This window comes from Stegostoma tigrinum, chromosome 10, assembly GCF_030684315.1.
Source record: "Stegostoma tigrinum isolate sSteTig4 chromosome 10, sSteTig4.hap1, whole genome shotgun sequence".
Taxonomy (NCBI): Eukaryota; Metazoa; Chordata; class Chondrichthyes; order Orectolobiformes; family Stegostomatidae; genus Stegostoma; species Stegostoma tigrinum.
The window spans coordinates 76,561,795-76,578,246 of NC_081363.1; the positions used below are offsets into that span (position 1 = coordinate 76,561,795).

Consider the following 16,452-nt stretch of genomic DNA (forward strand, 5'->3'; position numbering starts at 1 on the left):
TTGCAAATGCCAAGTCCTTTAATCAGTAATGTGATGGCAGCCACATCATTGTATTGTTGGTTGAGGAATACATACTGTCCGGGACACCTGTTATATTCTTTTCAATTATTGCTGTGGGAACTTTTACACCCACCTGACAGGGCAAGGGTTTAACCTCAGTTTACCAACTTGTTGAAAAGGTAGCACCTCCATGTTGCAGCCTGGAGTTAACATTTCAGGTCAGGTGACCGAATTGTCTGACTTGAACATCAGTCGACCAGTTGAATATTCATGCATTCATACTGTATTGTCAACATGGTATAGCCAGTAAGTCATTGTAGGAAGCTAACTGGTTATGTTCCCAGGACTCAAAATTCCACTGCTCACTAAACTGACTAAAGACCTGGATTCTCCATCTGAGCTGGTTGTTTAGTCTTTAGCACTTCTACCATTTAATCAACTTGGTCCTGTCAATGAGTGAGAAATCGACATGAGCTCACATTCAGCTGGCAGTTCTGAGGAAGGGTCACCAGGTCCAAAACATTAAGTCTGATATCTCTTCATAGAAGCTGCCGGACCTGCTGAGCTTTTTCCCACCAATTCCTGCCTTTGTTTCTGATTTACAGCAGTCCTTTTGGTTTCACTTTACTGAGAATGCCAGTCTCGACCTTGCTGCCTGGAGTGGGAATTGAACAACAGTTTTCCTGATTGAGAGGCAAGAGCACCACCCACCAAGCCACTTTACAGCTGGGTTGCCAATGCTTAGGCTACTGCTTGGAGATCTGAATAATTATAATGAGTTTGGTGCATTTCAATCCTATGTGGAGCCTGGGTTCTGTGGCATATATGTGAACAAATTGAGCCTTGATATTGTGCTTGTCTTCCCTTACGATAATGCTTGTCATTTCTTCCAGTCAGGTGCAGTGTGCAATGCATTCACGGGAAGTATAGAGAAGAGGAGTGCTCCTGTATGTGTAATGTTGGATATGGTGGTGCTCTCTGTGGGGGTGAGTGACATCGGGCTGGAAAATCAAACTGCAATATTCATTTGTTTGCCATATTGCAACGATTGTACAGAACCGAGCTGCTTTAGTGACTATATTTGTGCATAATGATATTTTTATGAATGAAGTATATTTTTGAAATACAAGACAAAAGAGTGAGTGGCAACAGATTCACATCAAAGCCCAAAATGAAAGAAGAGGTAGTTGCAGACTGGCAAGTCGGCCCCTCAACCAGGAGCTGTCAAACGTGTTAAACATTTATTAAGAGAGGTTGGGGGCAGGTCTAAAAAGGAATTACCTGACTTGAAGATCAGTCAACCAATTGATCATTCATGCATTCATACTGTATTGTCAACATGGTGCAGCCAGTAAGCCATTGCAAAACGCTACCTGCTTTTGTTCTCAGGACTCAAAATTCCACTGCCCACTAAATTGACTATAGACCTGGATTCTCCATCTGAGCTGGCTGTTTAGTCTTCAGCACTTCTACCATTTAATCAACTTGGTCCTGTAAATGAATGAGAAATGTGCGCTGTCTTGAAAGGATAAAGTTAAACAATTGATGTGACTCAAAAGCTAAACTTTGGTGGAGATTAATTTTACTGTTGTCATCGTTTAAAATGATAGGAATGTTGTAATTTCTGCAAGAGAACAGACCCAAGATCCATTGTGTTCACTGTCTACCAACCTGCTGCCAACTAGTTCAGTAATCATTGACTTGTTGACCAATTGTGACACCATTCTCTGTGAATTAGTTTTCAGAGGTGAGGAAAACCTCAGTGGTGTAAAAGTTTTCTTCCTGAAGGAAAATTGGAAAACCAATATTTAAGTCTGCCATTGAGACTGGAACATGAGAGGTAGCAAGAACTGTGGATGCTGGAATTCAGAGTTGCTACAGTGTGGAGCTGCAGGAACACAGCAGGTCAGGCAGCATCAGAGGAGCAGGAAACTTGACATTTTGGGTTGGGACCCTTCTTCAGGATTATTTTGAATAAAGTCGATGGTTAGGTTGTCCCACACTTTGTCACTGCCAAACCAGGTTGTCCAACTGTGGCCAGCAGCAGTGTATCCTGGGGTGGGGTTCTGGTTATGTTTTGGCCATTAAACCTGAGACTGGGATGCCAAGGACAGTGTTGAATACATTCGCCAAAGAACCTGGCAAGTGTAATTCTGCCAGTCGGATTTTGAATGTTTCGGTTAAAAATTGCGCATGTGCACAGTTCAGGACATACCTCAGGATCTTTACACTTGGCATTTGTTACCATTGGAAGATTCAGGCCAATATGCTGATCTTCTTGAGGAACATGCTGTACATGCCTCTGACTTGTGGATAACAATAGAAATATCTAGACCAGATATTGAAATGGGGAGCTTCCGTAGTCGACAGTCAAAGTAGTTTCCATCCAAAAACCCTTGTGCTATTCCTTTGCAGTGTCAGTGAGTTGCCAGTAGAGGCTCTCAAAGAGCAATAGTGACTGCAACTTCAGCTCAGCTCTGGCAATGCATATTTTTAGATAAGTTTTAACCAACCTGTTCAGACATCTCATGGCGCACCTCTGGAGCAGATGAGACTTGATCACTGGTCTCCTATCCCAGAAGTAGGACGCTACAAGTGCACCACAACAGCTCTGAAGGCAGTGTACAACCCTGCCTGCAGAGGACCCTGCCTCGGGCGACTGTCTGTGTGGAGTTTGCACATTCTCCCCATGTCTGTGGGTTTCCTCCGGGTGCTCCGGTTTCCTCCCACATTCCAAAGATGTGCAGGCTCGGTGGATCGGCCATGCTAAATTGCCCGTAGTGTTCAGGGGTTTGTGGGTTATAGGGGAATGGGTCTGGGTGGGATGCTTCAAGGGGCGGTGTGGACTTGTTGGGCCGAAGGGCCTGTTTCCACACCATAGGGAGATGACTTCCAATCATCATTGTGACTTTCAGTGACATTAAATAGCTTTCTGCTCGCAATTTATTTCCTACTGTGTTGGCTGATCATTGGCCGTATGAAGTGTATCAGACAATGTTAAGTCATGAGCAATTGGAAATGGGTTGAAACTATACAGAAAACAACTACTTGCATTTATGTAGCGACTTTACAGTGATTTAATATCCCAGATTATAACACAAATGTGTTTTTGACAATATTTGACATGGTCATAAAAAATAGATACCAGGCGAGGTGATGGAAGCTCGACTGGAGAGGTGCGTCTTGAGGCATCCATCACGCACACGAGCCTCACATTCATTGACTCCTGCTGCCGCAGAAAAGCAACCAACATAATCAAAGACTCCTCCCACCCCTCTTCCATCGGGCTGAAGATATAAAAGTTTCAATACGCATATGAACAGATTCAAGTCCAGCTTCTTAGATAACAAAATGTGAGGTTGGATGAACACAGCAGGCCAAGCAGCACCTCAGGAGCACAAAAGCTGACGTTTCGGGCCTAGACCCTTCATCAGAGAGACCCGAAACGTCAGCTTTTGTGCTCCTGAGATGCTGCTGGGCCTGCTGTGTTCATCCAGCCTCACATTTTGTTGTCTTGGATTCTCCAGCATCTACAGTTCCCATTATCTCAAGTCCAGCTTCTTCCTCGCTGTTCTCAGATTTTTTAATGGACCTCTTTAATGTTAATGCTGATCTCTCTCTGCACTTTCTTGGTAATCTACCCTCTGTTGTTACCCCGATGCACTTGTATAGTACTGTTTGCTAGTAAAGTGTGTAAGGCAATAATTTTCACAATATCGCGGCACGGTGGCTCAGTGGTTAGCACTGCAGCCTCACAAAGCCAGGGACCTGGGTTCGATCCCAGCCTTGGGTGACTGTCTGTGTGGAGTTTGCACGTTCTCCCCGTGTCTGCGTGGGTTTCCTCCAGGTGCTCCGGTTTCCTCCCACAATCCAAACGTGCAGGCTAGGTGGATCGGCCGTGCTAAATTGCCCGTAGTGTTCAGGGGTGTGTGGGTTATAGGGGAATGGGTCTGGGTGGGATGCTTCAAGAGGTGGTGTGGACTTGTTGGGCCAAAGGGCCTGTTTCCACACTGTACGGAGTCCAATCTAATCACGGTGCATAAGACAGTAATGAATCAAGTCAACTCAAAATCAAAAAGGAATAGAGAGCAGAAGAAAGGCAAAGAGGTCTATTGAGGCCTATCAGAATTTAAAGCCTCATAAGGTACAGCCCAGCTGGTGGAAGATGGGCAAAAAAGAGGCTGTTCAGGCCTTTACCCATGTGCTGGGAAGGTGAGGACGATGTTCTTTTTATGCGGTGATCAGTAATGACTAGGAATTCACTATTTACGAAAGTGATGGAACTGGAAACTGTGCATGGTTTCACAAAGGAGTTGGATGGGCACTTGTGGGAAGTAAACCTAACAGGCTTTGGAGACAGAGATGGGGAAATGGGACTGATGGACTGTTTCACAAAGAGCTAGCCGGGATCAGTGGGCCTTTTCCAGTGCTGGAAATAGCTTATGATCCTGCCTGTGCTTGTATTTTGAAAGACCATCCAATAAACCCTAACATGAGAAATTAACCCTTTTGGGGAAGACACAGTTTAACAGGAAACAGTTAAAGTGAAGGTTATTAAGATCAAAGGAGCTGTTAAATACTATATGCTAATATATGATCTCTGTTTTCTGGTAGCAAGGGCAACGTATTTTTACATGTTTCTTAGTCGTGTGTTGTGCGCGATTAAAATCCAAGATCCCTGATCATATACAATCATACAGACACAAGGATGGTTGTTTGCCTAATCATGCCGCAGCGGGCTCTTCGAAAGAACCGTACAAGTTAGCCCTGCTCTTTCCCCGTCGCTGTTTAACTCCTAACTCTTGCATGACTTTTTGTGCCTAGAAAAGATGGAGTTTCCATTTCATACCTGCGATATCCAGATTGATGGGGATTGCTTTATGGTCTCTCCTGAAGCCGACACATATTACGGAGCCAAGAACAAATGTCAGGTAATAGAACAAACTGGACAAACCTTGCTTTTGAAGTTTCTCAGAGTCTAATTGTAGGCGGCACAGTGGCTCCGCGCTTAGCACTGCTGCCTCACAGCACTAGGGACCCGGGTTCGGCTGCACCCCAGACAACTATCTGTGCAGAGCGTGCACGTTCTCTCCATGTCTGCGTGGGTTTCCTCCCGGTGCTCCGGTTTCCTCTCACGGTCCAAAGATGTGCAGGTTAGATGGATTGGCCGTGATAAATTGCCCATAAGGTCTCGGGATATGAAGGCTAGGTGGATTAACCGGGACAAATATACAGATAGGGGGCTGGGCCTGGGCCTGGGTGGGATGCTGTTGGGAAAATTTATGTGGATGCGATGAGCTGAATGGCTTGCTTCCCCGGGGTAGGAATTCTATGATGATTCTAATCTGCACTCTACCTGTGCTGGTGTATGACAGGGAGCATTACTCTATATCTAATCTGAACTATGGTGCCATGAAACAGATATCATAAATGTTACATGGCCTCCCTCAGCTTGCAAGATCACAAAGGAACCTTGAACCAAGACTGAACACACATTGTATGCAAAGAGAATAGATTCACAGCTGAGTGACTCAGATATCCATAAAAACCATTCAGTTTCCGCAACAATGTTCCAAGGCTGACTTATTTGCTGTGACGTTTTTCTGCACTAACCTTTGTTCTCATGGTTTTTCTTCAGGAACGAGGAGGGATTTTAGCACAAATTAAAAACCAGAAGGTGCAAGATATTTTGGCTTTTTACCTTAGTCAAATAGAGAATACAAACGAAGTGACTGACCCAGACTTCGAAACGCGCAACTTCTGGATTGGTGAGCTGTTTGAAAACAATCTCTGTCTATTAATAATCTTTATGTTGGCTTCATTCTTCTCTCGGTGAGTTAGCATCACTCTACTTCCTCGTGTGAGGGAGCAGGATTAACATCAGCAGAGACACAGTCAGTAACTCCCCCCCCCCACTTCCCCAACTCACCCCCCCCCACTTCCCCAACTCACCCCCCCCCACTTCCCCAACTCTCCCCTTCCACTTCCCCACTTCCCCAACTCTCCCCTCCCACTTCCCCAGTCAGTAACACAGAGATCCGGTCAGTAACACGGCGCTGGGGGATAGGAGTTATTGAGTGACAGCATAACAGACTAGGTTAACATAAGTGAAAACACCAGGAATGATTACAGTGTGCTGGGGGAGAGAGGTCACTGAGTGACAGTGTGAGGGAGCTGGTTTGACATCAGGAGAGATACAGTCAGTAACACAGGGTGCTGGGGGAGAGGGGTTACTGAGTGACAGTGAGAGGGAGCTGGTTTGACATCAGGAGACTTACAGTAACACAGGGTGCTGGGGGAGAGGGGTTACTGAGTGACAGTGTGAGGAAGCTGGATTAACGTCAATAGAGATACGTTCAGCACTAGAGAGAGTGGTTACTGAGTGGCAATGGGTAGGAGCTGGATTAATATCAGGAGAGATATGGTCAGTAACACAGGGCGCTGGGGGATAGGAGTTACTGAGTGACAGCATAACAGACTAGGTTAACATAAATGAAAACACAAGGAATGGTTACAGTGTGCTTAAAATGGATAAATGTATTTATGTGAATCTGAGTGGCTCTTTTTGGTGTTTTCAGGCTTGACTTACAAAATGTCAAGAGATTCGTTCCGTTGGGATTCTGGGGAACTTCCTACTTTTTACAGCTTTGCTTTTGGACAGCCAGATAATCAGGGGTAAGTCCAGATTGGCTAAGATACATTTCCTGCTCAGATAATTAATATACACACAATATATATAATTCATATCATTAACTCTGCAACCTTCATTGTGGTGGTGTGATGGCATAAGGGGATAACTTCGTGACATTGATATGAATTAGTTAACACTGTCAAACTAACTAAATATTAACACATTATGGTATCAGTGGAAATGAATCCTGCTGAAAGTGAACATCACTGCATACGGATGGGGGACATGCACAGTGTATATTGCCTCAGTTTATCTTCATTCCACTCACCAAGCTTCCTTTTTTTTACCAGTTTTGGAAACTGTGTCGAGTTGCAAGTTTCAAGTGCTTTCAATTGGAATGATCAGCGTTGCAAGACTCGCAACAGATATATTTGCCAGTTCAGTGAGTACCATTCCTTGACTGAAATGAGTTGGTACTGGTTTGAAAGACAAGGTAGTAACCAAGCAATGATTGACTGACAGTGACGAGAGTACAACATATTGAAGGCAGAGCCCATGCTATCAGAGCTGGACATTTGGGCCAAGTCCCAGCATTCCCTGACTCTCGTCAAAGTTTTCGTTTTACAAGTTTTCGCCGGTAACACTACCTGGTTTCTGAACACCATACCAATTTGTGACACACAGAATGCTGATGACATATATTACTGAGCCGCCATCCCCTCTTTCTGCTCACAGTGTTGGCCAACACTAGCTACATTAATGTCACTTAAAGTATGCAAAATAAATAGGTGCAATAGTCTGACACTTAGGATTTATTTATTAACTCGTGGGAAATGAGTTTTGCTGGCTGGACCAGAATTTATTGCTCATCTATAACTGCCCACAAGAAGGTGGTGATGAGCTGTCTTGTTGAACCACTGCAGTCACTGTGTGTAGGGATACCCACTGTGCTGTTAGGGAACATTTTGACCCAGTGACAGGAAACTCGAAGGGGAACTTGCAGGTGATGTATTCCCATGTATCTGCTCCTCAGTACATCTCACCTTTCATTGTGAGTTCATGTCCGATTCCAGAGACCTGAGCCCATAATTATAGAGTCATAGAGCGGTCCAGCACAGAAACACATCCTTCGGACCAACTTGTCCATGCTGACCAGATATCCTAAATTAATCTAGTCCCATTTGCCAGCATTTGGCCCATATCCCTTTAAACACTTCCTATCCATATACCTCTCCAGATGCCTTGAAATGTTGGAATTGTACCCACCTCCACCACTTTCTCTGGCAGCTCATTCCATACACGCACCACCCCCTGTGTGAAAAAGTTGCCCCTTGGGTCCCTTTTAAATCTTTCACCTGTCACCTTAAGCCTATGCTCTCCAGTTTTGGACTCCTTTACCCTGAGAAAAAGACCCTGGCTATTCACCCTATCCATGCCCCTCATGATTTTATAAACCTCTATAAGGTCACCCCTCAGCCTCCAATGCACCAATGCTGTTTGAAAATGCCAGTGTCTGTAGCAAGGGAGTGCTACATTATCAGAACATCCATTTTTCAGCTGAGATATTAAGTCAAGGCTGAAACAGCCCTTCTGAATATTTATAAAATAATCCATGGTACCGACTGAGACAAGGCTGACAATCTTCTTGATACAGAAGGGGGTGTGAACTGTTGTATGCATACAGAGCCCAACCTGGATGGCTGCATGAGGTTTGAGGAGGGCAAGTCTTTACAAACAAGGAAATTAATCAAGTAATCTCTTCTATTTCCAGGTGAGAAGCACGTTGCACGGTGGGCATGAATGTCCATTATGTTTCCACGGAGAGATCTGAAACAAGCGTCAATTTGTATCTGAACTGAGCTAGCCACTACAATAGATTAGGTTCGGGGATGATAGGCACTGAGTCCAAGTGAAGGTCTGGTTCAGTTTTTTGGCCAACCAGCACTGTTCTGGCCATCCTGACAGTAGGAAAGTAGTGTGTCCTTCAATGAAAGTACTTTGTTATAACACGGAGACCCTGCATTTTAAAGAACAAGGCAAAGAAGAATTATTCTGAAACTCCTGGACTTTTAGTCATTGAGGAACTTGGTTCAAAGGTTAATGGTTCTGGAGTCTTGTCCTTGGTGCATCCAAGAGAAAGAAATGTCAAATGTAATAGTGCTCACTCTTAGGAATATCTCACCACTCAATGTTGGGTTGGGTGGTGGGGAGACAGTGTTTTATGATTCCCTGCACAACAAGCTCCTGAACTGCTTAGATGCATTCCCCCAAAGGCTGCAGCAGTGAAAATGATAAATGTGCTATTTTAGCAGGCAGATAAATCATAATTATGCCTTTTTCAGATGCAGCAAGATATGCCTGCGACTTCACTGCGTTGTTTTGCTGAGATAGAGAGGGAACTAAATCTCAACTTTAAGGAGCAGTAAATGTGTTTGAATGCATTTGTGTGTGCATGCATGCTGTGTGCACGTGTGTATGTCTGTGTGCGTATCTATCTGTATGTGACATATCTTTGTATGTGTATCTCCATGTGTGTATAAGGGACTGTGCGTGTACATGTAAATCTGTGTGTGTGACTGTATGTGTGTGTATTTTCACCTTCTGGCTGCTTTATAAGTACCACAGTTAAAGTTTTTACCGCTCTCACTTGGTGCTAATACAACAAAGGTAGTGTTACCACTGATTAAGAAGTCTGTACCAACCCACCATTGAATAAGCTGACCAAGACTGTAGTTTAACCAACTATCATTAAACTGCCTGTTTAAAGGTCAAATAAACGCATCAAAATGCTACCAAATAAGTAGTTCAACATTAAAAGTAGGATGAGTGACATTCACGTCTGGAAGTCTTTGCCAAACAACTCCAAAACTGAAGTGTCTTTTTCTGCCAGAATGATATCCTCTTTTCCCACAGCCTCCCAGTGTGACAAACAGGAAAGTCTGATTTGGGCTGACATTGTCTGAGGTCAATTTCACCAATGCCCTGTATAACTGAAGCATAATCTCCCTACTTTTGTATTCATTTTCACTCGCAATAAAGCATAACATTATTTTAGCTTTTCTGATTACTTGCTACACACACATACTAACCATCAGTGATTAATGCACTCGGACACTTGGATCTCTCTGCATCCTCTCTTCATTTCGACAAATTGGTTCTTCCTCATTCTTTCTACCAAAATGGGCATGTTCACTTTCTCACATTATACTCCATTTGCCAGATCTTTGCCACTCACTTGGCCTATCCATATCCCTTTGTAGGCTCCTTATGTCTTCTTCACAGTTCACTTACCTGCCTATCCTTGTGTCGTCTGCCAACTGGCCTTCACCTGCAGATTCCTTCTCCTCTCTCCCTCCAGAATGACATCTAATTCCCTCTTAAATCCATTTACAACTTCTGATTCATGGCCTCAAGATGAAAACGCTAAAATTCACTTCTGATTGTCTCCATCTTCCTTCACCACATTGAGCCTTCTTTCATTGCTGTTTCTTCCCAAATCTCTTTTAGGATACAGAAAAATATTAGCAAATCCAACTCCAGACCCACCAACACTGTGTTCATTAATCTGTATTGGCTCCCAATGTCTCCTTCAAATTGCAGAATGCAATAGAGTGGTTGTGGCTTTGATGGCTATTCAGGCAATTTTCTCTGTGCCAACTCTTTGCGAGACCAACTCAACCTGTCTCTTCCACGCAGCCCTGCAATTTATATTTTGTCCATGTGTTTATTCAAGTCCCTCTTGATGTCAACACTCTCATGCAGAACAATCCAGTTCTGAACCAGAATGTGAAAAGGTTTTCCTCATGAAACCATTGGGCTCATTTGCTGTTCATCCAATATCCTTTGGTTCTCAAACCTTCTGCCAATGGGAACAGTTTCTCCCCATCTACTCTGTCCTGATCCGCCATGGTTTTGAAAGCCTCAATCAAATCTCCTGTCGTCAAACATACAATCAAGGAACAAAGTAGGGCACTTGGCCCTTCGAGCAGGCTCTCAGTAAGATCACAGCTGACCTGATTTTAATCTCAACTCTACATTCTTACCATTCCCAATAATCTTTCATTCCCCCTTGGTCATAAAGAATATATGCCTTTTGACGAAAGGAATTCCAAAGACTCATAAAACCCTATCTTTGTTTTAAATGGTTGACCACTTTTTTTTTTCAAAACTATTACTCCTAATTCTAGCTGACATTTCAGGCCTAGACATGAAGGGTCTAGGCCTGAAACGTCAGCTTTTGTGCTCCTGAGATGCTGCTTGGCCTGCTGTGTTCATCCAGCTTCACACTTTGTTATCTTGGATTCTCCAGCATCTGCGTTCACGTTATCGCTGACCCCAAATTCTAGATTCTGCCACAACTAGAAACATCCTGTCACCACTGACCCGGTCAAGTTCCTTCATGAACTTAGATATTTTAGTTAAGTAATTTCTTGCTATTCTAAATTCCAGAAAACACATACCTCGCTTGTCTAGACTTTCTTCATAAGGCAATCCACACATTCTAGGTATTATTCTAGTGAACCTTCTCTGAACCGCTTTCCAACAAATTAACATCCTTCTGTATATAGCAGCTAGGGTGGCATAGTGGCTCACTGATTAGCACTGGTACCTCACAGCACCAGGGACCCAGGTTCAATCCCACCCTTGGGCAACTGTCTGTGTGGAGTTTGCACGTTCTCCCCGTGTTTGCATGGGGTTTCCTCCGGGTGCTTGGGTTTCCTCCCACAGCCCAAAGATGTGCAGATTAGGTGGATTGGCCATGCTAAATTGTCCATAGTGTCTAGGGGTGTGCAGGCTAGGTGGAATAGCCATGGGAATTGTAGGGATACAGGGATTCTGGGTAGGATGCTCTTTGAAGGGTCAGCGTGGACTTCATGGGCCGAGTGGCCTGCTTCCATAGTGTACAGACTCTATGTCCAGTAATCAATATTGTACACAGAGCTCTAGATATGGTCTCACCGATGCCCTATATAACTGAAGCATAACCTCCCTACTTTTGTGTTCATTTCCCCTCACAATAAAGCATAACATTATATTAGTTTTCCTGATTATTTGCCATACACACGTACTAACCATTGGAAATTAATGCGCTGGGACACTCAGATCTCGCTGCATTCACCCACCATTTTGATCAAATGGTTCTTTTCAATTCTTTCTACGAATGTTGGCAAGTCCACATTTGCCAGATCTTTGTCCACTCACTTGGTCTATCCATATCCCTTTGTAGGCTCCTTATGTCTTCTTCACAATTCACTTTCCTGCCTATCTTTGTGTCACCAGCAAATTCAGCCATAGGATTTTATAACAGACTACCTGTTGGAGAGCGAGATACACTCGGAGCTACCTGTCTGCTCTTCTTTGCCTGGCAGGCACCCAATCCCCCTCCCCACCCCAGCTTACATATTCTCAAGTTGCAGGGTGATCACATCCAGAACCATGCTCTCCACTTAACACTCAACCTCACAGATGGACCACAGAGATGCCAGCTGCTGCATGGAACATTCACCGCCAATGTGTCCACCTGTGATCGAAACGTAGGGTAAACCTGCAACAGGTCAGTTGAGTCGGATGATGCCTGGCCATGTTCCTGTTCTTAGCTGTATTGCCTTCCAGTTACCAGGCTCCATAGATTGATCTCCAACAGCGATTCAACAGTGTGATGTGGGCACAGGAGCAGGACTTTCTGCTCAATCAGAAATGTCAGGGTGGTGGGGTGTCACAGGGTAATGCTCAGAAGGTGAAGTCAAACCTTGGCTGACTATATAATTTTTTTAAAAAACATACACACCTGGCTCCAGGAATGCTGTGGACCCAGCCATCCATGAAAGATCAAATCCATTCCCAAAGCATAGGGCAGGAATCCAACTCAGACTCCCAACTTGCCCTCTGGTCTCATCAATTTATTGACTGCCAGGATCCATGGCAAGAGGGAGCAGTTGAAACAACCATCCTTTCCTGCTGATGTAGGTTTGCTGCCTTTCTGTGGGATCTCTATCTTCATTCAGTTCACCTCTCAGAGTGCTCTGTTCCTGACTACTCTGTATTTATTCCTCGCATGGATCTGGCTTTCATCAATCATTGAATTGATTACATTTCTGCTACTTCAATAGCAATTGATACACTCTCCAGATGTCCCCAAAGCACTTTACAGCCCACGAATTATGTTTGGAATACGACCGCTGCAATTATGAAGGAAACGCAGCAAGCCGTTTACAAAGGAATATCCCACAAATAGCAATTCTATAATCACCACTTTTAGTAGTAGCTGTTTGAGTGATAAATATGAGACAGACAATACATGAGATGTACAACCTCCTGTTATTTTCTTTTGAACTAGGGCCATGGGATCTTTTTACATCCATCTGACTGGGTACACCAGGCCTCCTTTGAAAAGGTCACCTGAAAATTAGTACCTCCAACTATCCAGCACTCCCTCGGTATTGCAGTGGAAATGTAGGCCTGGATTTGTGCTTAAGTCCCTTTTGGCACAGTTCCCTCAAACAAAAGGCATATACAATTTGAAAGATAATAAGAGGATTAAAATCTACTTTGTTCCAGCAACAGCAGAACAGAAATTACACCTACACATCATCTTTTATTAACAGTTTTAACAAAAAAAATCCATAAATAGCCACAAACATATCCTGCTCATTCTCTATTTTCTTTTTATAAATCCGTGATTTTGAGTGATGGTCTGACATGCTTCACATATTTCGGTCCCAAATTGATCCCTTTTAGACCAAAGTAAGGGTATTATTTCATAAATAAGTCAGACAAGGCAGGTCTAACCACACACTCAACTTAGTCCCAGTGACTCTGTTCCATTGATGGTGGCACTCTGTCTCACTTCTTCTGAGAGACTGTCATTTTCCGAAGACCCTTTATTCTAAGTAGCAGCTCGTTAATAAAATCCTAGAATGGGGATGGTAAACAAAGAAAACAAGTTTTATTCTTAAAGCTCTTTTCTCATTGGGAACTCTCAATGCAAGTGGACGAGAGAATGTAACTAAGTATTCAAGAAACGATAAATTAGCCTTAATTCTTTGCTCTTTATTAATCCGACCTTTGTTAAAACTCTGTTTCCTTCAGCCAGCCAGGCATGTTATTATCCACCTGTAGAGCAACTGGTACTTAAACCTAGGCCTCCTGTCTGAGAGGTAGGGCACTACCACTGCATCGCAACAGCCCTAAAGTTGGGGTCTATGTTACTCAAAGTCTGTATGCAAGGTCACTCATAAAAAGGAAGGTGAACTGATTGTTCTGAATTAACTAGTCTAAGCTGAGGCCTGTCAAATAAGTTACAGACCTGATCTGGGGAAAATTGAGAGGGTGGTTATCATATTGTCAGAATCAAATTGATATTACGGACTGAAAAGCATTGAGCAAGGTGAGAGATGATGTATTAAATTCACTGGTGCTTCACCTTTCTGTGTTTCGACACAAGGTAATTACTTTACATGTTTTGGCCTCATATTAATAATGTGCAATGACATTCCTGAGTTGATAATGCTTTGCATTTTGATAAGATGTGGCAAGTTTCCTCCAGGGGACAATTTTTTTTCCATTTATTTCCACTGAAGCTTCATACATGGCACCACAGCTGAAGAAGATTCAACTGTTTTACTTTTCACACATGAAATTACTTGGTATTTACAATAAAGAAACAGGGCATTTCCCTCGACGTGACCAGCCTCCTGTCTTATTTCAACTAACCCTCTCAGGATAGTCTTCTAGCCCTTCTGTCTCATGTGTTTATTGAACTTTTCCTGAATACATCTGATATTCGCATTCAAATCACCCTCAGTGAAGACATTTCTCCAAATTCTTAACTGAATTTTGTACTAACTATCTTAATATCCTACAGGTTCCCTACTTCCTCAACAAGTGGAAACATCCACCTTATCAAGCCCTGTCATAACATTCAAGATTCATTCGGCTAATCCTCAGCCTTAACTTTTCCATTTTCTCTATTGTTGTACCCTCTTATTTCTGGAAATATCCTTGTAAAGTGTTTCTGCATTTTCCTTTACATAAATTTATTTAATATAGAGCTTAGAACTCAGTGTTTCAGTATGGTGTAACCCACATCTTATAATCTGTCCAATTTTGGATTCTGTTCCTTTAGGAAGTAGTTATACAAGCTGTGATCCCCTCGACTATAGAGGAATGATGACAGTAATATTTTTTCAAACAGTAAATGAGAAGTTGTCACCAGGTAGCTATCTTGACTGCGTGATTTATTTCAAGCTGAAATTGAATGGGAGACTCAATGTGACAAAGGTTAAGTATGGCCATATTGCTCGGAGCATAATATCACTACTACCTAGCCAGCTCTATGTTCAGCCACTCAATCAACGAGACAGAAGCTACAGGTCTTCTGAACCACCCATGAAGTGAATCAGCCAGTTCAGTAAATCGACCCAACCCAGTGGCCCAGTGTCATACCCAGCCCAATGACCCACCCGATCCGCTAAAACCACTGAACATTCTTCCTTTCTAAGGTTCCTGCAAGTGAAGTAACCGTATGTAAGAGAGAGATCACTGAGAGCAGGAGAGTTCACTTACATCTGTGGGTTTACAACATTCGTGCAGCATCTCCTGTGAGGAAATAAAAGATGTTAAAATCATCAGTTAAAGTACCGAGAACAGCAAAGAGACATTAAAAAGATCAGGCTGGGCTTTTTCCTGGTCTTTCATACCACCTAATTGTTTTCTGCAGCATAACTTGAGTGACACAAGATGCCAGAAACCATCAAATAAGCTAGTGTCCTCAGCTGCTTCAGTAAAGCCCTTCCTTCGTCAAAAACTCAGAAGCAGGAATGTGTACTGTCAATTGCGCAATTGCACAAAAGTTCAATGTCATTCACGACTCCTCAGATACTGAAGCAACTAGTTTTGAAATGCAGTAAAAGCTGGACAGCCTTCAGGTTGGGCTGATAAGCAAGCAGCAACACTCACAATACACTAGTGCCATGCAATGATTGCCTCCAACACTACAGAACGTATGTATCTATCCTTGACATTAAATGGTGTTACCATTACTGAACATCAACATCCTGAAGGGATACCATTACCAAAAGTTGAACTGGACCAGCCATACAAATACAGCTGTGACAAGAGATGAATGCAGCTCCAACAACACTCAAGAAGCTTGATAACATCCAGGACAGGGCAACTGCTTGATTGGCACCACCTTCAACATTCGCCCCAACCATGACCAAAGCACAGTGGCCACTGCATGTACCATTGACAACATTCTTTGCTGTAACTTACCAAATTTTTGACAGCACCTTCCAAACTCGAGACCTCTACTACCACGAAGGACAAAGGCAGCAGACATAAGAACATAAGAATTAGGATCAGGAGTAGGCCATCTGGCCCCTCAAGCCTGCCCTGCCATTTAATAAGATCATGGCTGATCTTTGAGACTCAGCTCCACTTGCCACCTGCTCACCATAACCTTTAGTGAGTGGAGACTCGCTCAGTCTCTGATCAGAACTTAACCCCTATCTAGGCTTGCCTTAAACACATTCAGCGAGGTAGCTTCAACTGTTTCATTGGGCAGGGAATTCCACCAATGCACAACCCTTTAGGTGAAGAAGTTCCTCCTGACCTCAGTCCTACATCTGCTTCCCTTTACTTTGAGGCGATGCCCTCTAGTCCTAGTTTCACCTGCTAGCGGAAACAACCTCCCTGCCTCCACCTTATCTATTCCCTTCATAATCTTATATGTTTCTATAAGATCTCCCCTCATTCTTCTGAATTCCCATGAGTATAATCCCAGCCTACTCAGTGTCTCCTCATAAATCCAATCCTCTCAA

At 43.4% G+C, this 16,452-nt stretch overlaps 2 protein-coding genes across 3 annotated transcripts in view; one reads left to right on the top strand and one right to left on the bottom strand.

Annotated features, from left to right (window-relative positions):
- Nucleotides 1–14,625, top strand: part of LOC125455945 (C-type lectin domain family 18 member A-like) — a 46,290-nt gene extending 31,665 nt beyond the window's left edge. For both annotated transcript variants that reach the window (XM_048538530.2, XM_048538531.2), the window contains 6 exons: nt 894–986; nt 4,825–4,931; nt 5,639–5,768; nt 6,579–6,675; nt 6,982–7,073; nt 8,403–14,625. In XM_048538530.2, coding sequence (XP_048394487.2) covers nt 894–986; nt 4,825–4,931; nt 5,639–5,768; nt 6,579–6,675; nt 6,982–7,073; nt 8,403–8,431 — 548 coding nt within the window. In that variant the 3' untranslated portion in view covers nt 8,432–14,625. The remainder of the gene's footprint in view (nt 1–893; nt 987–4,824; nt 4,932–5,638; nt 5,769–6,578; nt 6,676–6,981; nt 7,074–8,402) is intronic.
- The window catches only part of ppp1r14d (protein phosphatase 1 regulatory inhibitor subunit 14D), a 44,858-nt gene continuing 41,612 nt past the window's right edge, over nt 13,207–16,452 (bottom strand). Inside the window, exons 3-4 of the mRNA XM_048536997.1 lie at nt 15,197–15,229; nt 13,207–13,543 (exon numbers count right to left, since the gene is read on the bottom strand). Of these exons, the coding sequence (XP_048392954.1) occupies nt 13,475–13,543; nt 15,197–15,229 (102 nt within the window). The 3' untranslated portion in view covers nt 13,207–13,474. The remainder of the gene's footprint in view (nt 13,544–15,196; nt 15,230–16,452) is intronic.